The sequence below is a fragment of the Gallus gallus genome, chromosome 1 (genome assembly GCF_016699485.2).
Source record: "Gallus gallus isolate bGalGal1 chromosome 1, bGalGal1.mat.broiler.GRCg7b, whole genome shotgun sequence".
In the NCBI taxonomy this organism is placed as follows: domain Eukaryota; kingdom Metazoa; phylum Chordata; class Aves; order Galliformes; family Phasianidae; genus Gallus; species Gallus gallus.
The window spans coordinates 188,560,393-188,587,122 of record NC_052532.1 but is presented as its reverse complement, the minus strand read 5'-3'; the positions used below and the strand labels follow the sequence as shown (position 1 = coordinate 188,587,122).

Sequence of the window (26,730 nt, the reverse complement as noted above, 5' to 3'; positions counted from 1 at the left end):
TAGCAAGCACCTATTTCACTTCTGAGATTTGGAAGAAATAAGAGTTGAAATAGGGATGAATGAAAGCAATGAAAGTAGATACAACATGTATATGTATGGTATCCTGGGGCTTGTTAAAATCAGCGTGGCCAACAGGTCGAGGAGGTGATCCTCCCCCACTGCTCTGCCCTGCTGAGGCCACATCTGGATTACTGCGTCCGGTTCTGGGCTTCCCAGGTACTGCATTCTTATTCCTCCAGCGTTGATAACATTCAGAAAATGTGTTGTATCTTTCTGCTGAATAACTATAATTTGGGACATGAAGGAAATTCAGGTGTAGTTCTGTAGGAAATAAGGTGATTGTGCTGTTGGGCAGGAAGATGCTCTTAGTGGTGGAAATATACCTGCTGCTGTGAAGGGAGCTTGAATGTGAGCAGTCTCTGTTATTAATGACAAAAATAGATGAATGGCATTGAAAAGGTTGAAAAGGACCACAATGATCATCAAGTTTCAACCCCCCTGCTATGTGCAGGGTCACCAACCACCAGACCAGGCTGCCCAGAACCACATCCAGCCTGGCCTTGAATGCCTCCAGGGATGGGGCACTCACAACCTCCTTGGGCAACCTGTTCCAGTGTGTCACCACCCTCTATGTGAAAACCTTCCTCCTAATATCTAACCATTGCTATTTTCATGATGTTGGTGATGGAAAAAGGAGGTGGGATTGAACAGAAGTGTCAAACATACTCAGAGCGTGATCTGCATCGTGTTATACTGCTACTTTTCTGTAAAGACATAAGTTGTGCTTGAATATGTCCGTGTGGGTTTATTTTGTGAGTATAAAGTATGACTGTTGTGGCCAGGGATGTAGTTTTTTAGGGCCTGTGGAAAGGGCAAGCAATAAAACCACTTGTATATCATGCTGGATGCTTGGGATTGGGATGTATGAATATTCTGTGATACAGAATGAGTCACATTATTATGATTAAGGAAAATACTTTGATAAGAATGATTTCTTAGATTGTAATTGAATGTAGATAGAAAACGTGAATAGTTTTGTTTGCGTGTAATGTGTTGATTCATATTCTAACCCTTTGGTGCCCTACTCCTGTGGAAGTAACTCAGAACTTCTGCCTCTTTCTGGTGCTCCCAAGCATCATGATGTGCCTCCAAGAATAGGAGGATGCATCCTTACTGAGCAGTACTGAGTTTGGAAAGTAACATCTGCCAACTATTAGCTGCATAGTTGCTGTGTGCTTCATGTTCTGAGAAGTGCACAGGGTTGGATCTTCTTACCATTAAGTTATTGGTGGCAGTCCTACCATGCTACTGCTTCTGTCTCTGTGACTGATAGACACAATAACAACCAAAAGAAATAAAGTGTTATATATGTTATGGCTTTTTGACAAGCATAGAAAAAGTTTCTGGTGAAATGTACAGAGTTTACCAGCATATACATTCTTCTAATTCACTTTATTTGTCAGCTCCTTCAACGTTTTAGTTACTCTTTAGATATAACAGTTAAAATAATAACGTAGTATTAGTGAGTATTAATATCTGTATAAAATTTTAATAGTACTATTATAGGTGTATTTAAAGCAACATTTTCCTTTGCACGTTCACTTTTTTTACATGTTGCATTAAGTAACATGTTTGCATTAAGCCTGGTCTGGTGGTTGGTGACCCTGCACATAGCAGTGGGTTGAAACTAGATGATCATTGTAGTCCTTTTCAACCCAGGCCATTCTGTGATTCTATGATAAATAGCTGCAGTTTTCTTGTCCCAGAATTTAATTTTGGAGTGTTGGATGTTAAAGGTCTATTAGTGTCTCTCCAGAAGCAGAGATGACTCAGGTATGTTCATTTCATTAAGCCTCCTCAGGGAATCATCATGTTCATCTCGTTAGTCTCTGTACAGCATCGTTTTAGAGCTCACTCCTCGTGTACTGCCACTGAAGTTGTTTCAAGCTCTCTATAAGAAGCACTTCTGCTGGCTCCTAACTTTGAAAAATGACAATTTCACTCATGCCCTTTGGCTTCTGTTTGTAATTCTAAACTTTTTAATGTCTATTAAGTGCTATCAGGAAGCCTGGAGCTCCCAGTTGAGGTGGGAGCGGCTCAGACCCAGTGATGCCGTGTTGCTGTGCTGTGGGGCACTGGGGCTGTCAGGAGGTGAGGAAGTAACTGAGTCTCCTCATTAAAGTTGTTGTGAATGAAGCTGCTGAAATGTGTTGTGAGGCTTGGCCACAGCCTGTGTATTGCTGCAAGTGCAACCAGATGGGCTGTACCTTTCTGATTCCTGAGACAAAGGAGTCTGGCTGTACAGTGAGCACCATTACTTCAGATGTCTGTGATTAATTATTTGCAAAGAAAAGATTGATGCTCCCCCAAGTCTTTCATAAACCTGCTAATGCTCCAAGTTCTATTTTACTGATAGCTAAATGGTTAATTTCAGTTTGTTTAAACTCTTAAAAAAAAAAAAAAAAATTCCTAAAGAGTTTTAAGAGTTACAAGTGAAACTTTAAGAAGGGGTACAGTTATGGTTTTAATGAAATTAATTATCTTACTGCCTGGCTAACTTTTTTTTTCTGCCTTTGGTAAGCAATTAAGACAGAGAAACTGCAACTGCATTCCCCTATAAGCTGTGTGGTGGCTCCGAAGGGACCCTTCTGGGATTGCCCCCATCACCCCACTGGCCAACAAATGTTTATGTATGGCCTGTTAACATTACAGTGGCGCCTGTCTCGTCTCTACGGGTAAGGCTGTGTCACTGATGGTGTTATAAAACCTGAGATTTAGAGCTTTTGTAATTTGGTTGTAAAATCTTGCCCTGGGCTACTATTGGCAGCAAGTTTTAGTAGAGAACTTTGAGTGTTTTTTCATCAAGTTCTATGTACTGGACTCATTGCAGGGGAGTTGGACAGGCTGACCTTTGAAGGTCCCTTCCAACTCGAAGGATTCTATGATTCTAACTGTATATAAAAGGTGATATAATGTGACAGTGTGGGTTAATAGAGAATGCCTCTGTATGTATTTTGGTGTTTTTGGAAACATGTTGCTTAGAAAAAGAATGGAAGCATTTCTAGAAGAACCATGTGGTGCTTTTAGAGTTTTGTACATGTTAACCCGATGGTGTCCTGTCAATCACTGGGGCTTCTCCCTTGCCATGAGTGCCATTAACCGAAATACATTAAAAGGGAAGAATTTGGCAGTGTAGTAATAAAGTCTATGTTGTAAATAAATACATAAATTGATACAATTCTTTTTTTTTTTTTGTGGGTTTTGTGGAATTGAAATCCAAACTTGTTAATATGTACTCTGTCCCTGGAGGTGTTCAAGGCCAGGTTGGATGGTGCCCTGGGCAACCTGGTCTAGTACCAGACCTGGAGGTTGGTAGCCCTGGCTGTGGCAGGGGGGTTGGAACTTGAAGATCCTTGGGGTCCCTTCCAACCCAAGCCATTCTAGGATTCTATGATTTTTGTATAGATATATTTTGACCTGGGATGACAGTTTCCTTTCTCAGTGTTTTATGGTTATCCAGTTTGATGATGTATTTTTAGGAAGCCGCCAGTTTGACAAGGGAAGGAGAGCATCATAGGAAAACAATCTCTTAACGTCACAACTGTATTTGCAAGCCTTAGTCTTACTTGCTATTGGTAAGGAATTGAGAGACCAAGCTATTCTGTGTGATGATGAAAAACCTCAGGTCTGGATTACTCACTTGGGTATTCTGTACCATATCTGGTAAGCAGAGGTAGCAGGGAAACAAATTATTTTGGACTTCTACCCCTGTAAAATGATTACTATTCTGAAATGCTGTAAAGTTAGTGGGAACGCTTTTTCTTTCTAAAACAAAATACATTAAAATCTATTGCTTTTCAGCAACTGTTTTGGTGAAAGCCAACAACAGAGAGTGTTTTTATTGGAACAGCATGTAAACATTTGAACATGGAGTGCTGTGTGCTTTGAGAGCTGCTACTGCTGCAGTTATTGGAGGGAGAGAAAACACTGATTATTTCCAAGGTGGCTGGGAGTGCAGGAGTTGATCTGGAAGATGCTGTGGCTGTGGGAACTGTGACAGTGGTAGGTAACCCAGGGCTGGCAGCTCCTGAGGTGTGTTTTGTGGAAAGCAGCATCTCCTGGAGACACTCAGGGTCAGGCTGAAGAGGGCTCTGAGCAGTCTGATCGAGCTGTAGGTGTTTCTGTTCATTGCAGGGGAGTTGGGCTAGATCACCTTTAGAAATCCCTGTCAGCTCAAACGGTTCCGTGATTCTGTAAATCTTAATGACTTAGAGCTATGGGAGCTCCTGCCCTGTACAGGGCTAAAATACCTCTAATAAATTATTTGCAATAATTTGTCTTTCTGAAAAATGAGATCATTAGGAGTATGCTGTATCTGCCCTGATGCACCAAATTTCCTGTTTGAAGAAAAATAAAATGCCAACAGTAATAGCCTATATTTTACGTTCAAAAGACTGATGACTTCTGTGCACTGTGTGTGTGTAATCTGTCAGTCATAGCTTTGTCAGTCTTTTTCAGCAGATGTCTATTTTTCATTTACTGTTTTACCATCATGTGTTAATTCTGGAAAGAAATTTTGACCTTGATTTAACTCTATTCGGCTAAATTAATATTAATGTGGTATACATAGGTCAGGATGTAAGCTGAGGATTCTGTTACATATCGTACGAAGAAGAAATGGTGTGCCCTTTCCCAATGGTGAATTGTATTTTTGCATCAGCATAGAGATCTCTTTTCTATATGTTTTGGAAGTGAATGAGAATGCCAGCGACTACCATAGTGTTATTCTGTAGAAGGAAAGGATTCCAAAGCACTTGGACTTTGAACAAACTATGTTGTAGTGAGATAATATTAAGTTTGAACTGATAACTCTGATGTGAGAACTGCGTTTTCTGTACTCTGTGTATTTCTGAAAATCCCTGTCCCGAGTTGCTCATTTTTTGCAACTTTTTTTTTTTTGGTAATGTTTATTTGCCTTTTGTGATTTTTGCATAGTATTTTTTTGGTTACATTGTTTTTCTTTGTAAAAACTTGAAAAATCCAATAAAACGTTATTCAACTTCTTGACAGCAAAAGTAATTATCTGCGTTCAATTAAGTAGAAAAAGAAGGCTGTGGGTCACATTACTTTGAAACTTGAATCATGCTGAGGAATTTGTGATTTGTGGTTATTCATGCTCTATTATTAGGATGAAGAAATAAGAAAGTAAGGGAAGCATATATATTCAAGATCTATATTGGAGAATGACAAATAATGATAGAGGATTGATACAGAACTGGTATATCAGGTAGTACATATAAGAACAAGCATCTTATCTGATGTTGTTTAATTATGATACCTTTCTGTAACTTGCTGTCAGTGAGTCATAGCATTGCTGGGGTTGGAAGGGATCCCTCGAGGTTCTAAATGCAGCCCTGCTCTGTCAAGGTCAGCTGCAGCTGCCTGGCCACAACTGTGTCCAGTTGGGTTTTGAGCATCTCCTTCAAGTGGAGGCACCAATACAACTCTGGACAATGTGTTAGAATAGGATAGTTCTGTTGGAAGGGACCTTCAGAGATCACCTAGCCCATCTGCCTGACCTCTTCAGGGCTAACAATAAGCTAAAGCACATGGTTGGGACGGTGAGGCATTGAAACAGGTTGCACAAGGAAGCTGTGGATGCCCCATATCTGGAGGCATTTGTATTTTATATGAACACCTCTGCAGTTCCCTAGGCTTCAGGACTCACTGGGTTAGGTACAACAGCAAAAGTGAGGTTTCTTCATCGATAATGCTATAAGACAGCACAGACAGTGCTTTTGAGCTCTGGACTATGTCTGTCAAGTTCACATGAGGCTAGCTTGGATGGACAGAGGGCAGTACTAAGGTCAGGTTATGGACTGATGGATCCCAGGTGGCTGTGTGCAACCAAGCCAGTCTGTGCTGTTCCAGGTGAGACTTAACAGAATAAAAACTTGGGTGTTTGCTTTTTTTTCCCTCATTATTTTAGAGACAACTTTTGACAAATCTTAGTTTTCAGCCTACAAAGTGAAAATTAAAAAACCCAAACAATTAAAAGTGATGTAGTCATCTGAGTGTTAGTAGAATTTCATATTGTTTTTTCATCATGAGCAAGCACAAAAAAAGAACTCCTCCTCCTGCACCCAAATGCTAAAGCACTGTTGAATTGCCTGTAGAAAAAATGGTAAAATTCAGACTGTTATTGAACATCAACCGTTCTGCAAGTCTGAGCTGAATTCAAACAACACCGGCAGGGGATTAATTGCTCAGTTCTGTTTGCTCCTCGCTCGCATGCAGGAGACACTCACTTGGACTTCCTTGACTTAAACAAACACTTAATACATCTTCTGTGTCTGAATGCTTGCATGTAACATGCAGCACCCAGAGGGGAATAATAGATATTCTGCTAATGTAGAGTAAGCTTCAGTTGCTGCCTAGCTGATCTGGCTATGGTGTTAGCTGATGCAGTGGTGAAAAGCTAGAGATGAGCTTAGGGGAATGATGATGGGGGTTGGGAGTGAGGCAAATGGCTGAAGTGCATCTACAAGTCTGGAGAGGAAGAGGCTCAGTGGTGAGCTTATGGCTCCCTCCCTCTCCTGAAGGGAGGTTATGATGAGCCGGGGGTTGGCCTCTTCTCCTGCATAACCAACAACAGGACAAGAGATAATGGCCTCAAGTTGCGCCAGGGAAGGTTCAGGTTGGATGTTAGGAAGAGTTTCTTCTCAGGGCAGTAATGCACTGGAGCAGACAGTTCAGGGACGTGGTGGAGTCACTGTCCCTGGAGGTGCTCAGGAACAGCGTATGTGTGGCACTGAGTGGCATGGTCTCGAGTGTTCAGAGGCATAGGTTGATGGATGGTCTTTGTGATCTTTCCAACTTAATGGTTCTGTGATTCTGTTGAGCAAGCTGACTTAGGAACTGTCAAAAATGTTCTAAGTTGAGCTGTTTGTTTTTTAGATCTTTGAGCCTTAAAGGCATAACATAATCAGTTAAAACTGAGCTTGGCAAATACTTTTCTGGTTTTGGTAGGTGAAAAGTCACATTAATATCTGTGTATGGTATCTGTCACGGTTAATCATCAAATATTGCTATCCTGCCAGAAATTGACTTCCCAGACAGTGGGAATGTGTTGAAGTGACTCTCAGACAGCTTTCCTGCCTTTCTAGACAAGGTATGAACTGGCTCCTGACACTTCTCCTGGGACCCCTTTGTGCTTTAGGCCTTTTTGGATGTAGGTAAGCTCTTAACCTCGGTAGTACACATTCAGTATGACTCACTCATGGCTCCTAACTGGATTTGAAGCCTGTTTATAATGCAGCTTAATATACCATCCTTCAGGGTTTTACCAGGAAAAAAACATATAAATGGCTCTGTGTGATGGCAAGTCTAACCCTGTAGCCTGTTTGCATTGGAATAGTTGTCTCCTTTTGTGAAGGTAAGGTCATTTCCAGTTAATTGCGCAATAGGGAAAGATGCAGTAACCTGCTTGAGTCAGATTGACTTGTTATTTTGCCTTTTTGCTTGTTGCTTCAGGTACTTTAGAAATGGTTTTTGTCTGTAGTTGTTAAAGCAGCTTGAGTGTTAGAAGAAAATAAGTTCTGAACATGCAAGCAGAACAATAGCTACTAGTTTTGAAGGCTAGAAAAAGAGCTTAAGTTCTTTGAAAAACATGTCAAGCTGATAGTTTGAGATCTTAGAAAAAATATTTCACATCTCTGCAATGTTCTGAGATTTTTATGCTTTCTTTCTCTTTTTCCTAATTTTCACTAACAGTCCTTTGCATGTCCTCTCTTTGCTGTGACGCAGTAATGATTCGTAGCAAAACAGAACAAAGTGTGAGCCCTGTGCTGCTGAGTTCTGCAGAGCAGTTGTGCTGGCCCGGCTGCGCTGGCTCTGGGAGCTGAGCAAACCCAGTGTTTTCTTCTTGATCAACTGAGCCAATTAAAAACAATTCTGGTATGATCAACAGTCCAAAGAAATTGTTATCTGGGGCCTTATTTAATGGGAGATAGACCTTCTTATACCAAGAATGTTAAGGATTTAAAAAATTGCCGGAAATCCTTCATTTCTTCTCCTGAGAATTGAACAACTTGTTATTCTTTTGTTATCTACTGGTCAATCTTTTTATGAAAGTAGTAAGTGTTTTGGAATCTGATTTTTATCTCCTCATGGAATCTTGTGAGGTTAAATCACCCTTAAGAGCTCTCACCCACCCGTAGCTCTGCCTCTGCTTTGGCTCTGGGTCTGTAGATGCCATGAGGAACCTGGGAGAGGAGGAGAGGAATGATGAAAGAAAATCTGTATAAAATTAGAGTAGAAAACAGTTCAAAAATCAACCTGTCGATGTTATCTTGTATTACTCTAGCTGAAAACTCAGTAAGAATTATTGGTACTAATTTAACTGGAATGTATTACTGTAGATATATTTTCCTTTTGGCTTCTGTCCCTCTCTAGTTTTCTCATACCCTTTCTTTGGCATGTGCTCAAATCATAGAAAATGTTGTGTTTGCCTTTCCTTTTAAGAACAACAAATTCTGAGTATTATGAAGAATAAAATAACCATTTTACTTAATATATATTGTGCTCAGCAATTGCTGATTTGCAGTTTTGAGCAACTTTAAGTTCTTCAACTTAGAAGTGTCCATTTCCAACTTTAAACCGTCCCAAACTTGGAAATAGAAAGTCCTTTAAAACATGGTTGGCTGTGGGTCCTTAAACTGTATCTTTTGATGGGAAGTTTTGTGCCTCAAGGTGATATTTGTGCGAAGGACTTGCCACTGTTATTTACTGAGCTCCAAAAGTAATGGTTTTCTTTTTTGCAAACTTATTGCTTAGGTCTGTTTTCTTAATTTTCTGCATTATTTTGAAAGCTTATCTGTTCCTGCTGATTCTAAGTGAACTTTTGCACCAGGATTTCACTGCTGGCCTCCAGCTGCCAGTAGGAAATCAGTGGGTGTGAGAGATTAACGATACCCTAAACATAATCAGCACCTCTTGTGTTATTACAGGGATGCAATCACTACTCCACATCTATCGTTGATTGGCTTTTGGTGTCAAGCTGCTGTAGAGCAGAGAAAACCCTCTTCACGCTGACCTTTTTCTTTTCGGGGAAAGCTGTGATTTGTGTGCTTGATTTAAATCCACAGGTTATGAAGTGGTGTGCTTTACAGTGTAGGGGGAGGAAGGTGGGGAGGGAATTCTTCCTGTTTTTTCAGACCACAAATCCTGTCTGGGGACCCATTACAAACTATTATGTTAGCTTCTTAGCTTAGGCTCAGAAATTCAGGTCAGAGTTAACTCTTTCTTTCTGTTATTTTTAATTTATTTTTAACTTTTTTTTCTCAGGACGACTGTAGTGTTTTCAAACTTGACCATGACGAGTCAGTACAGCATAAAATGTATGCTTTTCACTTTTTAAGCATTGCACTCCATATTTACCTTTGAATCCACTGACTCTTTTGGAAGTAGTTATACACGTGATTTTAGAAGATCCAGAAAATGATTGGTGAAAATAAGGTGCTGTCAGAGTGTGCAGCAGATCCAGCAAGTAGTGATATTCATGTTAAATTCAAAGTTGAATTTGGAGGAACCTTTTTAAAAACTATATTTTTTTCAGAAAGGTGATATTCATTATGTTAAATCTGCACGTGGTTCAGACCTTGTTGTATAGTCTCAGAAAGAGATAAGTTTGACATACTCCATTCTAGCACCTATTTAATCTCAGCTCAGACCTGTCAACGTGACGACAGTAGGAATTCTTGGAGTAGCAAAGCGCAAGACTGAAATATTAGGAGTGTGACATTTTTGGAGCAGGCAGTGAGTTCGAAAGCTTTGTGAACAAGCTCAAACAGTGCTTGTCTTAACAACAGTTGGGCATTTTTATTTTTCCCCTAGCTTTTTAAATTCACTATATACAGGAACAAGCACAACCCATTGGTGAGGCTGCTTAGGCAGAGAACTCCTGCTGTTAATTGCATGCATCAAGGTTTCTAACACTCTACTGCTGTGTGCATTCTGGGATGTATTTGGGCCATTGTGCACCTTGCTCCATGGTGTTGTTTTACTGCTCACCATTACAGCTAACACCTATTCTGACTGGAAGAGGCAAATGTTTAGTCAATTTATGTGAATTTTGTGCACAACGTTATTCATCGTGCTCTAGTTGTTTTGTGTTATTTGTGGTCTGGTCACTTTTTTTCCTCTTTAGTTTTGAGCAAGAAAAACACTGGTTGTAAAAACTCAGACTGGTAAAAACAACAAGTGAACAACCAAAAGTTATTTAGAGTACTTCAAATCCATGTAATTAGTTACAATGATCATCTAGATTTAAGAGTGCCTACTTGGAAGGATTTGTAGTATAAATGAGAGAAGGCATTGGCACAGACTATCTGGAGAGGTGGTGGGTTCAGAGTCCTTGGAGGTGTTCGGGAGCCATGGAAGTATGGCACTGAGGGATGTGGTCAGTGGGCATAGTGGGGATGAGCTCATGGTTGGACTAGGTGGTCTTAGAGGTCTTCTCCAACCGTAATGATTCTATGATTCTATAGAGAAAACAGTATTTTGAACTTTGTATTGTGAAACAAGTTCTTAATGAGAAAACCACTACACTGGAATGCTGTGTATTAGGTTTATTAAGTTGGAGAGAGCAAGGCAAGAAGTTCTCAAAGGAGGAATGAATATTGATGAGAAATAGCTTAAAGATCACGGGTGCTGAACTTGTTTGTGGCTCTGCAGAGAAAGAGATGTTGGCTCTCTGCTGGTGTGAACAAATATAATTTATGGTGAAATTGCCGTGAGCGTAAGCATATTTTAAAGATATATCCTATCTTCATGCAAAGTTCTTCTCATTTTTTTTCTTTTATAGCCTAGCAACAACTCTGTATTTAAGGCAAACCATATATATCTCGAAGGCAAACCATAAATAAGAGGAGAGAACTGACTGTGAGTTTCGTACAAAAGAAACCCTCCTTGTTGTGTTTTAAAAATTAATGACTTGCTATTATGTTAAAGAAAAGCTCATATTACTAGTGATAGTCAAGCTTTTTGAGTTTTATAATGTGTCAAGCCAAGCCGGAGAACGTTCTTTAGCAAACTGTCACACAAACAACATATTATGGTGCAGATTTGGACAGTGGTCATTGCTCCTGCTGATGTGAGCAGGGCCTTTACCTCCTGTCTTAGGGGAACTGGAATTTGGCCTCAGTCAATGTTTTCCAGACTTTATAGCACTTAGAATCATAGAATCAATGAAGTTGGAAAAGATCTCCAAGATTATTCAGTCCAACCATCCACCTACTACCAATATTTCTTCACTAAACCATGTCTCTTAGTACAGCAGCCAAACCTTCCTTGAACACTCTTGTAGACAAGTGTAAATACCTTGCTATGGAAGGATGAGTTCAAAGGTTGAAATTGGTGCTTTGTGATTTGTTTTGATTTTAAAATACTCTTGATTAAACAAAGAAGCGGAAATCTCTAATCTGCTTTTTAATTTCCTGTACTTTCATTTCCATTCCTTGAAAATGAGCTCTGAAAAGAGCCGTGTGTGATTAAAGCCTTAGAGAACATGATTCAAAAGGTGAAGGGGCTCAGTTTTGTGCCCAAGAACTGGGCTGTGGCCGGCATGTTGGGTCACAGTGGAGGCACAAATGTAACTGGTTCCAGCGACCAGTCAGATTGCTGTCCAGAAGTTGGAAGCCAACTGTAAACAAAGCGTTTGAGTACTTGGTTATGGTAGGTGGTTGTGGCAAAACATTTTCAGTGGGAAAACTTAAGGACAGATTCAAGTGAATTTTGTTTCTTTTTTTTAATAAGTGAATCATTTATTAAAGATTTTTTTTTAAATAAGTCACTTTCATTAAAGATTTCTTAAAAAAAAAATAAATGGCTAGCTTAATAAGGACTTCTTTAAAAGTAAGTGACTAATTAATTAAAGAAAAAAATGTGTGTTTTATGTTAATCAGGAAGTCTGATTATTTATCACAATAATCTCTTCAGATTTTTGGATTCTGTGGAAGAAATGCTGTATAATACTTTAAAGTTGCTTCCCAGCTATTTTCCCTGAGAACCATGGAAGCGTTTGGCTGTAGAGGGATGTGAGAGGTTGGCTAGCCCAGTGTCCTGCCCAGAGCAGGACCTATCTGATCTGAAATCTGGTCCCTGTGCTTGATGGACAAACTACTATTTCCTCAAGCAGGTCAAAAATTGTCCTGCACTGCTGCCTCTTACCCTAGTAACCATGGGCTGTTCTTTGACCCCCCCCCTGTAACTGTTGCCTTGCCCTCAACTTCTGCATGGTGGTGGATCTGTTGTGGTCTGGGGATGCCTAATGGCCACCTGTAAAGGGAACTGATCTCTTCTCTTGACCTCCTACCTACATTTCTGGTAGTACAGCCCTGTGTGCTGCTAGGCTTCTTTGCTATTTTTGTCCTATAGCTTTCTTTTTTTCCTTTGTAGAGTTATTTTAGTCTCTTTCCTCTGAGCAGTACAGTCACAGAAATGTGTTGTTCTTTGAGCTTTATAGAACAAAGCTGAAGAGCTATTGCTGTTTGAGTTAAGTCTGAATGCTACCAAGATGTTCAAAAAAGCAAGTTGTACCTAGTGAAACCTTTCTTTGAGGTGTAAATCATAGAATGGACTGGGTTGAAAAGGACCTCAAAGTTCATCTAGTTTCAACCCCCCTGCTTTGTGCAGGGTCGCCAACCACCAGACCAGGCTGCCCAGAGCCATATCCAGCCTGGCCTTGAATGCCTCCAGGGATGTGGCATCCACAACCTTCTTGGGCAACCTGTTCCAGTGTGTCACCACCCTCTGTGTGGAAAAACTTCCTCCTAATATCTAACCTAAACCTCCCCTGTCTCAGTTTAAAACCATTCTCCCTTGTCCTATCAAATGAACAGGAGAATTATCTGGGAAGCATGTGGCCTGTCATTTAAACATTAAGAATGGAACAGATTTATAGAAAATTGTTCAGCCACAGATGACATGAGGTGTCTTGGATAATTGCACTTGGAGACATTGCCTTTTTATTTCTATAACATACAAGAATACAGGTGCAGCTCTCTTGGATGCTGACTTAGGTACTTGCTCTAGTTCCATCTTGGCTAATCTTGTCAATCTTCCATTACTTGTGCCCTAACTTGTGTTTTTTTTCCCCACTTTCACCAAATAAAAGATTCTGTGTATCACTGGGGACTGTGTATGGTATGGGAGGTAATGTCAGTGGAAGGGAGGCAGTGGGAAGCTAAGGCGAAGGACTTAGGGAGAGCAACCTCTGAGAGAATGGGTATGGACGAAGTGTTAGCTATTTCTTAGTGTCTTTAAGCATTCCAGAGCAGGTGATTATACATGGCTGGCTAATTATTGTTGTTACTTAATTATTTCCTGCACTTGTAATACTGTTTCCCGATTGTATGTGCCTCTTAGTTACCAGCTGCAGCTTTAAAGCAATCCTTGGTTGTATCCGTGACACTTTTGCTTGGACTAACTCCATCTTTCAGTCCTGTTTTCCATCAGCTGCCATTGTTATAAAACAGTGCAACACTTTCTGAACTTCCACCTGCTTTTTACCAGTGGAGCTCACAGTTGGGTTAAGTTTGCTGGATCACATTTGCGCAAGGCTGGGAAGAACCATTTGTTTTGTAGAAAAATGGGGATATTTATTGCTACAGTAGTCACAGAACGAGTTTGGGAAAAACAACCTATTTCTGCTCAGAGTTCAGCAGGCGGGTTTGCTGCAGGCTCTTTCAGATGATGTCACCAAGCAGCCTTCTGTACTTCCAGCTCCAGAAGTTACTTCCTCGGGCACTTTCATTGTCTCTTTTCCCTCCTCCTGACCACCTCCTTTTTGTATCAGTCTCGCTGCAGCTGCAGTGCAGCTTCTTGTTTCTTTCCTTCCTCTCTTCTAGCTCCTTTTCCTTTCTTTGTCTTTGCAGGTCGTGCTTTACATTTGGTGAAGGGGGACCATAAGGGAAGCTAAAGCTTTGACAGAGAGAGTTCCTAGCTTTTTAGTACTTCCATTTGATGTTATTTTTATGTGGGAGGCCAAAGCCACTTCATCTGCACATCATCTCTGCCCGTGTAATACAGATGCTTCAGGAGGGAATCCACCAAGTTATCATCATGCTATTCACACTGTAACAGTTGTCAGTATAAACGCTATGCTCTAAAAGCTAATCTGTCACAGGTGGAAGCTGCTTTTGGGTTGGTGTGTTACTACAGGTTGACGCTGCAGTTCTGGTGTTTTCCAAAGGCCTCAAAGTGCATTGAGTTGGCAGAATAGCTGTCAAGTGTAAATTTAATGCTGTTTCCAAACGCTTGTTTGTACATTTAATTTATTCTGAGCTTTTTATACTTCTGCAGGATAAGGGAAAAAAAACGAAAACCAACCAACTACAAAAACATCAAATATCCCTTTATTGTCCTCTGTGAGAACACCTCTTGGTGACACACTGGAACAGGTTGCCCAAGGAGATTGTGGATGCCTCATCCCTGGAGGTATTCAAGGCCAGGCTGGATGTGGCTCTGGGCAGCCTGGTCTGGTGGTTGGTGACCCTGCACATAGCAGGGGGGTTGAAACTCAATGATAATTGTGGTCCTTTTCAACCCAGGCCATTCTATGAGTCTATGATTCAGTTAAACATGTAGTGCTGTTGTGTTTTTGGAACTGGTGTATAACAGCACTGGGAGCAATGCGAAAAATCCCAAATTCTCCAAGGCTGATAGTCACATCAAAATGCTAAGAGCAATGGTCAGGTAAGAAGTGCTGACATAGTGCCCGTAAACTGTAAAAGCTAATTTCTGTAGACGAGAGAAGACAAATGAGGGCAAAGAAAAATTGTAGTTGTAAGTGCAAAACCTTTCTCAAAGCTCACTGACTGGTGAATGACATACAGAAAATAACTATATTCTTGATAGCTGGGCCTTCTGGAAACTTCTGATACAATCTGCTGCTGCAGCAGCTTGCATCGATGTAGCCAGAGCTCAGTATTTGGTCTTGTACTGGAAATGTGGGGCAGCATGAACCCAGGTGTATGTTTTTAATATCCAGCTCGTGGCATCATGTGGTGTGAGGCATCATACGATAAAAGGGGAACAAAAAAGAAACTAGGTAAAGGTTTGTAGAGGAAAAAGCAGTGGCACTGTTGGCACTGTGGCTCTCAGCTGGAACAGGTGGGCATGCCGCTCTGTGCCATGACATCTGCACTGTCCATTTCAGTAGAAGACACTTCTTGTGAGAGTATAAGGAGAGTGGTGAAGGCATCTCAGATGACATAGCACTTACCCCAGGTAAAAGTTTGCAGAGAAGCAGTTTCTGTAAATTCACAGTTTAACTTTAGCTATGGCTTGTATGCTTACATTATCATTTCTTGTGCAGGCTTTCAGTTCTGGTACGTGCTGTGGAACCCAAGGTGCCTTGCTTCTCCCTGCATGACAACTTCAAGGCTCATGCAGTACAAGTTATACATAGCAACTTGGTCCATGTGATTCCTCTTTGCTTTGATTGTGTGCTACGGAGGTGCTATTTTTGGTTTCATATCTGTTTTCCTGCAGGATGGTAATGATTCATCCCCTATCAATAAACCACTTACTAAACTCCCTTCTTTAATAAGATGTTCAGATGCTTAAGGTACTTTTCTTTGATTGACAAAATGTTTAATTTGTTCACTGATTTTATCATTTCTGTTTATAGGAGAGGTCTCCTCACAATTTACATGGCAAATCAAGTAAGTAATCCTTTATTCAAATGGTAAAAATGTGTGAGATCATTGGAATTGCTTTTGAAACCGCTGTCAGATACTGTGCATACAAACATATTTACCAGATGGTTATATCAGTTTAGTTTTTTCTCATGAAAAACATAGCAGTAGGAAGGTGATCTAAATTCATACTTTGTTCCTTAACTTTTTCTAAAAATGTACTCTTATTACATGATCATACTTTAGTAATGATTGCATTATGCCAAAATAATTACCTAACCAACTTAATACTATACTTTACTGGGGTCTTGAGGGAATCATGCAGACTTTGAAGATTCATTAATAGAAGTATTGAGGCAAAGGCAATTTCTTGCAGCACAGATCAGAGTGATAACACTGATACATTCTCTTCCATCCTGGTAAGTCACTGTTGGTGACAGTCGTAATTCTGAGGATTCTTGGAAGACTTTCAGAAAGAGATGATGTTACAGTATGCTACCAAGTAAATATCCTACCTGTATAAATAAATGCATTTACAGACTCCATTGGAATTCCCTCTCAAATTCAGATGTATAAAAATGTCCTTTAGACAGCAATTGGTTCTTGGTTTATTCTGTATTCATACAGTGCCTGTCCTGAAATAGTCATGAGTAGGGTTCACAGACTTCAGAAGAGAATAATTTAATTATCACCATGAGTTATACTGATTTCAACTCCTGTTTTTATCTTCTATAGCTGTGTGCCTTGGATGGCTCATAACCTATCCCTTAAGATTCCTTTTCTTTGTTAAGTTGTTTGTAATTTGAGAAGGAGACTAACCATTTTCTTGAAATTAATTTAATTCTATGTTCAGACCCTCAATAACATGCTAACGTGGCATTGAATTTCTACAAGGATAACTTAATATTGAAAAGTTTGAGTGTTTCTTTGAACTAAGAGCAGCAACTGTGTAGAAACTTCTTGTCCAGGACATGCTGGTGGTCATGTCATCGTTCATTGGGAGCAGACTTTATAAGAGGACAAAATAGGTGTGCTTAACAGCAACACTCCAACTGTCCCAATTCTGAGAAAGCTATCGCCATGTTTGTGGCTTTTAAACTGTGATACCAACAGCTCACTTGGGCAGTTCAACAGTGTTATAAAGGAAAAGTCAACTAATATAATTCTATTTTAAAGAGGCTGTTTGATTCCATGAGTGTTATGTTCAGCCTGATGGTTTATTTTAGTCACATGAGTTTGAACTTTGGACAGTCAAGGATTTGCCCCATAAATTGCCCTTGATCATGATGTACTTTCCTTGTTAGCAAGCTGTGTAATCACTGTGAATGTTTGCCTACCTGTGTTGCTTGTCTCTGGTTGAGAGCTCTATAAGCTTGGTTAAGATTTACTCATAACTTTACTATGCCTTTAAAATATTTGTTATCTTTAGATTGCAGCATGTTCTGAAAGCTGGGAAGCTGCACTTACTAATGCTGGTGTCCACATTTCAGACCTAGAGCATAATGTGACTTAAGCTAATTTTTAGGTAATGAAAATGCAAAATGGATCTGGAATGTGAAGTGACTTGCATTCTGTAATACTATCTTCAGGGCCTATTAAGGTGTCCTTTGAACTAAACACACTACATTGTTTTGTTTCATATTTGCTAAAGTATGTTTTGCAGCCTGAGCTACAATAATTTTGGCTCTCTGTGTGATTTGTCATGAGTGCTTTTGTCTAGTTAGATGGGGGTAATTATAATTAGGTTTATTGCTTATTATAAGCAATTACCTTGGCTATTGATGCAGTGAATTTTTATAGCCATACTAGGACTTCTAAAATAGAAATTTGTTCTTACTGTCCTATTGGCGATGGTCAAGAGTTTGTGCTCAGAGATGAACTTATGTAATGAAATGGGTACAGGTATATTAAAGCCATATGTATGGCTGCTGTTAAGGAGTGGAAGGCAGCAGGGTGAAGAACTCTTGTTCTGAACAATAACATCTTTACTGATTTTTTTTTTTTCTTCTTGAGCTACTAGAAATGTATAAATAAGTATCATGACTAATTGTAAGTAATCCAGTAATTATAGATTTATGTGACCCTGAACTCCCAGGTTGTATTTTCTGACTGCTTACACGATAAAATGACATTAAAAACCATAAGAACCATGGAATCTATGATTAACAACTTATTTTTAATAACTTGTTAATATTATATATGCTTTGTGGAAAATTTGAATGGAAGTAGTTTCTTAAGGTGGCTTTCTGCTAGATTGGATCTATTGGAACAGTACACCCAAGGACTGGATTTTTATGGGAATGCTTAATATGCAGCCTAAAATGAACATCTGAGCTTTCTGGAAGTCAGCTGATGTTTTTTAGAAATAACTTAATATACCTAACCCATAACATGGTTGAAAATGTGGGTTTGGAAATTTTTAACTAGTTATTTGTCTAAGAACTGACATCTGTGATACCCCAGTACAGACCTGCAGTAGTAGTCTGTGCTGGGGACCACACAGCAGCACAGAGACTTTCAAGTTCTATTTTGGATTGCATGTGTTAAAGTCAAGACATTTCTAGGATTGTAAGTGGTGCATTAGTGGTGAACGTATACGATAACCCTCCATGGATAATTTGGGATCAAAAGGAACCCCAAGATTCCAACAAAAGGTGGAAAGTGAAATGTAATCTCTTCAGTTATTTTTATCTGGAAAAGATGATGATAGTAATACATGAGTACCCATGATTAATACCTATAGTTCTTATATTTCAAAACAGATATGGCATACTTAATGGTGAACAGCTTGACATTTGAGTTGTTGCTTTGAAGAAAAAAAATAGAGATTTTTGTGTTGAAACCAAGTCTGAATTCAGTTTAAAAATAAAAAAGGTGTGGGAAGAGATTAATCTGGACTAGGACATTTTGTTATAAAAGTTTGAGAAATAAAATTATTGGAAAACTGATACATTGTCATTGGAATGTTTACAAGAGAAGATGCTTCTTAGCATATACTGAACTATAAAAAGGGTTTTTTGCTCTTACCAGAAAGAAATTGAGGCTTATCTATACTCTTGCACTTGAAATTCAAACTGCGACTCATTATGTCAAAATCTTCCTTTGCTTTGTTCTGTAATTTCTACTTCATTTGAATACAATCATTTATGTTGGAAAAGGCCTTCAAGATCATCAAGCACATCCATCAGTCTGACCTACTGAGTCCCATTACTAAACCATACCTGACCACCCTCTCCATGAATAAATTCTTCCTGATATCCAATCTAAACCTAACCCGGGTGTGATGTGAGGCTGTTTCCTCACCTCCTATCCTCTGTCACCTGAGTAAAGAGACCGACACCTCACTGCAACCTCCCTTCACGTAGTTGTAGAGAGTGATGAAGTCTCTCCTCAGTCTCCTTTTCTCCAAACTAAACAACCAAAGTTCCATCAGCCACCCCTTCTAACTCTCATTTTCTAGTCTCTTCACCAGCTTTGTTGCTCTTCTCTGATATTCTCAACTCAATATCTTCTTGTCAGTGGGGCCCCAAACTGAAGATGGCTCTTGAGGTGCATTCTCACAGGAGATGAGTACAGGGTGGGACTATCCCTCCCTGGCTCTACTGGCCACACTATTTCTGATACAAGCCAGGATGCCATTTACCTACTTGCACCTGGGCATGCTGCTGTTTCATGTTCAGCCTGCTGTCAAGTAACACCTGCAGATCCTTTTCTATTAGACAGCTTTCCAGCCACTCTTCCCCAAGCTTATATCACTACATGGAGTTGTTTTGACCCAAGTGCAGGACCCAGCACTTAGCCTTGTTTAATGTCATGTATGGTGTTGTACTTACAAAATGGGAAATGTTAACATTAACAAGTTGTTCTTCGGGGTCATGGGTTAAACAGTGTAAAGTTCAAACGTGAGATGGAGCAGCTGGATGCAAAAGGCAGTGTGGTAACATGGGGGACTTGTTCTCGAGTGCAATGGGAGGAATTAGTATAGGAATCACTTCCAGCCATAGAGGCAGGCATCAGGGAGTGGTAAAAATATCGTTTTGAAAAATAAGATTAGAAAGCAAGAAAAGGAGACGAAGTACAATCTAAAGGTGAGATATTAGAACTCTTAATAGCATGAGTCATGAAGGAATTGAAGCTAGGCTGCTGTAATGACAGTTGGATAATGAGAGGAAGGCAGTGGGAGAAGTTAATCTGTTCTACAATGCAGAGAGCAGATGATAAAGAAAATGATAGCTATGCAGGGAAAGGAAGTGATGAATTTTGCTGCAATTAACACAAAGAGAAATTTAGCAAGAGTCCAGAGTGAGTGACACAGAAGGCACTGTTGTCGGTGCCCTGGGTATGGCAGCTGGACAAATTGTTGTCAGCAATTACATCTGGATGAATTTAACGCAAAAACATGGCTAGTCCATGTTATACTCACTGCTGTTCTGCTGTTAGCTCCTCAGTGCATCTGTCAGTGAAGAAGTATTTTAATAGGACCTCATATACCAACGAAGAGATGATGTGTTAGGAGAAGAAACGTACAGCCGTGCGTGTAATTGGTAGTAAGAAAAAAGAACGTTTTCCTATCAGAGTTTAGGAGAAAGGGTATATCTTCCTAGATGCAATGTAGAACAGGTTGCTTATTAGAGATGGGTATTAATGAAGAGAAATACTACTGTTAGAGGTAGATATGAATAAGGAGAATTGCAGACAAAACAGTCAGGAGTATAATAAGGGAAATCCTTCAATATTTTGTACATTTTGAACTTGTGATGTTTTTTGGAAAATTTGGGGACTGCTGCTGAAGCTGAGAGCTTGCTTACTGTGTTACTGTTTTCCTCAGCAGAACAACTCTTTCCTTTCCCTATGTCTGCTTTCATAAAAGTACTGTTTCATTGGTATTTTGAGTCCAGTTTGGAAATACCCAAAGCTAATAAAAAAAAATGTTGCTCACATTAAACAAATACTGAATCAAACAAACTGGTTGAAAGCACTTGAGTGGGTGATGCTCTGTTTCAGTATGTGATAGAGCACAACACTGTAACTGAGCACGGTTTCTTGCACTTTTAAAGTAGTCCAAGCAGTATCAGAGTTGAATTGTTTTTAAGTTACGTAATTGGTCTAAATCTGGCTTCATTTTGGCTGAACCTTTGTTTATTCCAGCCAAGCAACATGAAGGACAAGTATTGGGCTCTTAAGGCTTGAGATACTTGATCTAGGAGCATGCAAAATGCTGAAGCACAGTTTCAAAAAGAAATCCCTCCAACTCTAATGGAGAAATGAGTATCCAGGGTTCTTTAGTCACAGCTTTAATTCTAGACACTTGTATGCTTTCTTTCAGGATGGGAGTCATAGTGATTCAGAATGCTGCTAAATCTTCATGCTTTGCAATATTTAAAACATCAAAACCACTAATCTAGTTTTAGATGTATGGTACACTGTGGCAACAGACGAAGCTTGACAGGAATATAATGGAATATAAAACATAGTTCAAATGTTTGAGGCCAAGACCCTTCCAATATCACTTTCCATACACACTAAATTTGTTATTGTTTCATGTCTTGTGGGGGTGGTGTGTGCAGGGATGAAAGAAAGAGGGGCAAGATTTGCTATAGCGAGAGAAGCAGCAACAGCAGAAATCCAATAGTAAGTTGTGCTGTTGCTGAGCCTGTAGTTTCAAGTTTTTGCTAAAGGCAAAGTGGTAATATTGTAAAGGAAGTTTCTGGCACACAATGAATACTTTGATGCTGAACATTCCTGAGTGATTTTTCTCACCAGCTTATCACATGCTTTTTGTACAAACTTGCAAATGAATTTGAGTTGTTATGAGTGTTTCAAGAAATACCTCATGCCTGTTGTAATTAAGTGTATGCTCCTATGAAAATACAGATTGAATGCTTTTTCCCATGAGTAACATGCTATTTGACTATAAAATGGCATTTCTGTCACGTTGTGTACCTTGTAACTCTTTTGAGAAAATACCAGCCAATGCTGTTACGTACCAATTCAGAAATATCCTTTAAAATAAAATAAAGTATTGAGTATGACTTTTTCATTGATATATCTGAGATAATAGATATTATTATTACCATTCTCTTCTTGCTGGTGACAAGTGACAGGACAAGGGGAAGGAAATGGCCTTAAGTTGCACTAGGGTAAATTTAGGTTGGGTATTAGGAAACACTTCTTTACAGAAAGGGTTGTTAAGCACTGGAATAGGCTCCCCAGGGAGGTGGTTGAGTCACCATCCCTGGATGTGTTTAAAAACCGTTTGCATGTGGGGCTCTGGGACATGATTTAGCAGAGGGTTGTTGGAGTTCGAGTAGTATGGTTAGGTCGTGGTTGGACTCGATCTTTAAGTTCTTTTCCAACTTGAGCAATTCTGTGATTCTATGATTTTAAAAATCCCATTTGTTTTGACAGACCGTTAGATTTGTTACGCAGTTTACATGCTATAGCACAAGAAAATGGTTTCTGTTTCAACTTACAAATTGACATTTTGTAAACAAGCCACCAACTCCTTTTCTTTTCCATTGGGAATAGTGCACTTTTAGTCAAAAGATGAAGTCAGTGCAGAAAGAAGGGCAGATGGATTTACTTCTATCAATTAAATATTTTAGAGTTTGTAGCAGTGACAGACTTTAGGAAGGTCTATTTTTACTGCTATTCCCTTCTCTTTTTAAATAATTAGAATTTCCTTGTGTATTTCTATGCTATTCTTTGCATTATTGTTATATAAAAACTGCTGGGGTGTCTTTTAGCATAACAATGAAGGTAGGGATATCTTTTTTTTTCTTTTTTAGGTTTTCTAATGTTTCAGAAGTAATTTCCATAACTGAAAACGCTCCAAGTAAATGCTTGAGGCATTTGGTTCCATGGAGTCTCGCTGCCCTCCTGCCACCATCTCTTCTGTGATTTGTTGCTTGTTGCTGTTATCTGTGTCCCTCTTCGGAGGTGACAGTGGCTTTGGTTACAGCAGCAGCTGGAAGGGACCATATGTATTTATTCTTTAATGTTGTCCAAGCTAGATATTCCTTTCATTCCTTGCATTATTAGCTTTTGAGCTGATAGTGTGGTAGTGTAAGTATAACAGTTGCTTAGTTCCTTCTTACAGGGGGAAAAAAAAAAAAAAGAGCTACTAAGTTATCCTTTTTGTCAGAGTGGTAAAATACCTCTTATTTTTCTCTATCTTATAAGATGTTGATAGAAAAGTATGAGTACTTTGATATTATGCTTCTGGATAACTTATAGGAAAAATTCCACTTGGAGATCTTGCATGGAAGCTGTCTGCTTTTCCTCATTGGAAGTTACCCTGAGGTAGATCTCTGACTTGTAAAATCATCCCTGCTTGGTAGAGCACGACCCCCTGATGTTGTGGTAGTACTCCCAATGAGGACAGGTCTGTTGTTGCCTGGGTAAGGGAGGAGCAGAGACAGCATTTAGTGTCATCTGGAAAGAAGTCTCATGCACTCATGGCAAAATTTTTACTGTTACACAGGTAAGGAGACAGCGGCCTCAGGTAATCATAGAATTTTTTGAGTTTGAAGAGGCCCCCTAAGGTCATCTGGTCCAACTTCCCTGCAATGAACAGGGACACCTACAGCTTCATCAGGTTGCTCAGAGCCCCATCCAGTCTGACTGTGAATGTCTCCAGGATGACTTGCTACTAGCTGTAGTTGATAAAGGCTTATGACTTCCATCAGACATTCAAAAAATAAGTACTAACAAGAAACAAGTCTTCTCTGGTCTCAAGTTAGACCTCAACATCATCTTGTGTCAGGCCACGTGCCACTTGTTGGTGAGGCCTGCCTTTTGTTGAGGAATAGTATTATTATGGTGTTCTGTCATCTGGATTTAGTTGGAAAGCCTCTTCCTTAGCTTCTGCTTCTTTGGTGCCTGGGTCTTGCTAGAAAAAGGAGATAGGAAAAGAACTTCAATCTTTTTCATAGAGGACATACTCAGATGGAACTCACCTGACACTCATTCTGTAGCCTTCAAATTGTGTACTCTGTCTTCATCTTGTCATGCTTCCACTATTGTGTCAGCATCCCCAGGGTGTACATCAATAAATGATGTTGTTAGTACCCTCAGTGGGAAAGTAAATAAAGTGTTAGTGTAGTAGTAGGCAAAAGCAAAATGGTTTTTATTATGAAGTTAATAACATTACAGAAAAAGGAGCAAATTATTTCCTGGGTAGTTTGGAGGAATATGGAATTTATTCAGAAGAAATGGGTGCTCTTTAGTGCCTGACAGTAACGTTCAGATCTGTTCCACCGAAGCAGAAGAAAAGCTTTACCCTTTCACTGAATCCTGGAGTTTATTCTGGTGACTGTGCAGGGAAGTGTATTGTATGATCAACATTCCCAAGCTCCTTGCTTAGAAATTAAACGCAGATGTTTTCAAATAATCAAAGACTTAGGCATGTTTTATTCTAGTCGATAAATGCTCAAAACACTTTCCAAAAATTTTATTTTGGAATTCAGAAATAGATGCCATAAATGAGTAAGCTATATACTTTACACATATCATGTTCTGTGGGATGGGCAGTTTGGCAACTGAAACAGGCAATACTGAAATAAATTGCTACTTTTAAATATAAACTTTACATAAAAGTCATGCGAAGAAGAATAAGCTGCAGTCTTACTTTCTTTTAAATAGAGCATAATGTAGACTAATTTGATTAACAGAATACTTTACATAATCAAATTATGGGTAATTGATGGCACTCGAGGATGATTTTAAAAGGTTGCAACTTTAAGGTCATTGTCACTCCCCCCGTTTGAAGTTATTAAGAGGCAAGTTTTAAGATCAGCAGTCATGTGAACTTAAACATTGCTGATGTCTTCACTTTTAAGTAATACAGTAATAAAGTTAGATCCTGGCAGCTGGCGTTCTTGTGCATTTACATGGCTAATTGGCTTTGGCATCTTAGCCTCAGGAAACCTCATCCATCACTTCAGCTCAGGATGTTTGGCAAGAGTCAGAGCAAACATTTAATTCTTTGTCTCTTGCTTTCTATGCAAAGCTGCTTTGCATTTTGAAACTTTCCCGTGTATGTTGTTAGGCACTGGACGCAATGCTGAATGTTATGCTCTTTTAATGTGATCTTTCCCGGTGAGCAGCTACTTGTCTTGACTTCCTAGAATTACCAAAGATGTCAGAATTATAAATCGCTTTTGAAACTTCTCTGTCAGGTGAAACTTTTTGTCTTTTATAGTGCATTAAAAAAATTGGATTTGTTAAAGGTTGCTGACATTTTGCTAGCTGGTAACTGAGGTTAAAGGAATGTTTAACTTCAGGTTACGAATTGCTGTGGACACCCATCTCTAGTGTGAGAAACATCTCTGATTTTTAGTATTGCTATGGGCAAGGATTTGGTAGACTAAAAAGGTGGGTCAAGGCAGATCTCCAGGCTTCGCAGGAGGTGAAACCCCAGAGGTGTTTTGAGAAAGCTGAGGATTTCCCTGGTGAAAGAGAAGAGCTTCAGAGGTCTCCCAATGAGGCGTGTGAGAGCAGGAGTTCCCTGCAGTCCTCACCTCTTCTGTCAGCCACGTTTTCCTGATCAAGCCTCTCAAGAAAGGGACAATAGCTGTGTTCTGTGAAGGTAGAGATTGAGGGAGGAGCATCTGGAAAGCAGCTCAGCAGGAAAGGACCTGGAGATGCTGGTGCCAGCAGCTGAGCAGGGGCCAGTGGTGTGCCCTGGCAGCCAAGAGGGCAAACTGCATTGTGGGGTGCATTAAGCACAGCGCAGCCAGGTGGTAAAGAAAGGTGATTCTCCTGCTGTATTTGGCATTGGTGTGGACTTGCTTTGAATATTCATTGCAGTTCTGGGCTCCACAATATAAACAGGATATTGAGGTACTTGAAAGCATCCAGAGGAGGGCAACAAAACTGGTAGCAAGGATGGAAGGCATATCCCAGGCTGACGACACTTGGGTTTCTGCATTATCGGTTATAGAATCATTAAGGTTGGAATAGACCTCTAAGATCATCCAGTCCAACTGTCTGCCTACCCCTACTGTGCCCACTCACCACGTCCCTCAGAGCCACATCTCCACATCTCTTGAACATCTCCAGGGATGGTGACTCTACCACCTCCCTAGGCAGCCTGTGCCAGTGCCTCACCACTCTTTCTGGGAAGAATTTTTTTCCTAATATCCAACCTGAATGGCAGGCTGAGACATAACGAAGCAGGGAATGTGTCCTTGAGCTGGGTTTGCTGTGAACTCAGAAATTTTGGGGAACCTTGTAAATTACCCTTTTTTAGGTCATATGCTTACTAGGAACACACACCGTTTAATCAGTTCCTCTTGCTGGAACACAGAGGGGATGTGCAGAGACTTTTGTGTGCTGTCGGGTATGACCTGACTTGAAGCAGTTGTGGACGTGCTGGACAACCTCTTGCTGCATGCTCAAGACTATAAATGTCTCTCTCCCTATGGCCTTTTAACAAAACTGGGAAGTTTTAATATGCAACATTTTGGAATCTTAATTTTTGAGGTTTTGGCACTTCTGCTTGAAATCTCCAGTTACTGTGTTGATGATGGTGGTCGCTGACGAGCTTTCTCTGGAGCTGCTCAAGTATTATGACAGCTCGGGAGACTTGGCATTCTGATTTCATCTTGTAAAAAAGAAAACTTTAATTCTGTGTTCAAAATACACAGGACGAAAGCATTTCTAAGAGGACTACAGTTTACGTAAGTAGAAACTCATCCAGCTCATTTGTGAATTTATGTATTAAAAAAATATTTTTTTAGGCATTACACTTACCATAAAACTGCCTGATGGAATGAGAGTGTCTCATTACTGATTAATCACTTTATATTTAATTATGACTTTGTGTTCCAAGTGGTTCATTTGGAATTAAATCCTTTGCACTCTTAATTACCGATATCCACTCTTACTGTATTACTGCCCCTTCTGGTGTGAGGTTGTTCCTGACTTCATTTATAGGGTAACAATAATTACATCAGCGGTTTCAGCATAAAAATAAAAGCCCTGTGCTTTTAGTGCTGCAGTGCGTGTTCCAGTTCATGTTTTGTTGGTG

The 26,730-nt window shown here is 39.8% G+C and overlaps 1 protein-coding gene across 7 annotated transcripts in view; it reads left to right on the top strand.

The window, feature by feature from the left end:
- The window catches only part of TMEM135 (transmembrane protein 135), a 167,144-nt gene that overhangs the window by 19,016 nt on the left and 121,398 nt on the right, over positions 1-26,730 (top strand). For 3 of the 7 annotated variants that reach the window (XM_040648167.2, XM_040648160.2, XM_040648155.2), the window contains 2 exons: positions 7,167-7,235; positions 15,692-15,725. The exons of 1 other annotated variant lie outside the window; for it this stretch is intronic. In XM_040648167.2, coding sequence (XP_040504101.1) covers positions 7,167-7,235; positions 15,692-15,725 — 103 coding nt within the window. The remainder of the gene's footprint in view (positions 1-7,166; positions 7,236-15,691; positions 15,726-26,730) is intronic. 3 more of the 7 variants (XM_015280342.4, XM_015280328.4, XM_003640593.6) reach the window with 1 other exon arrangement.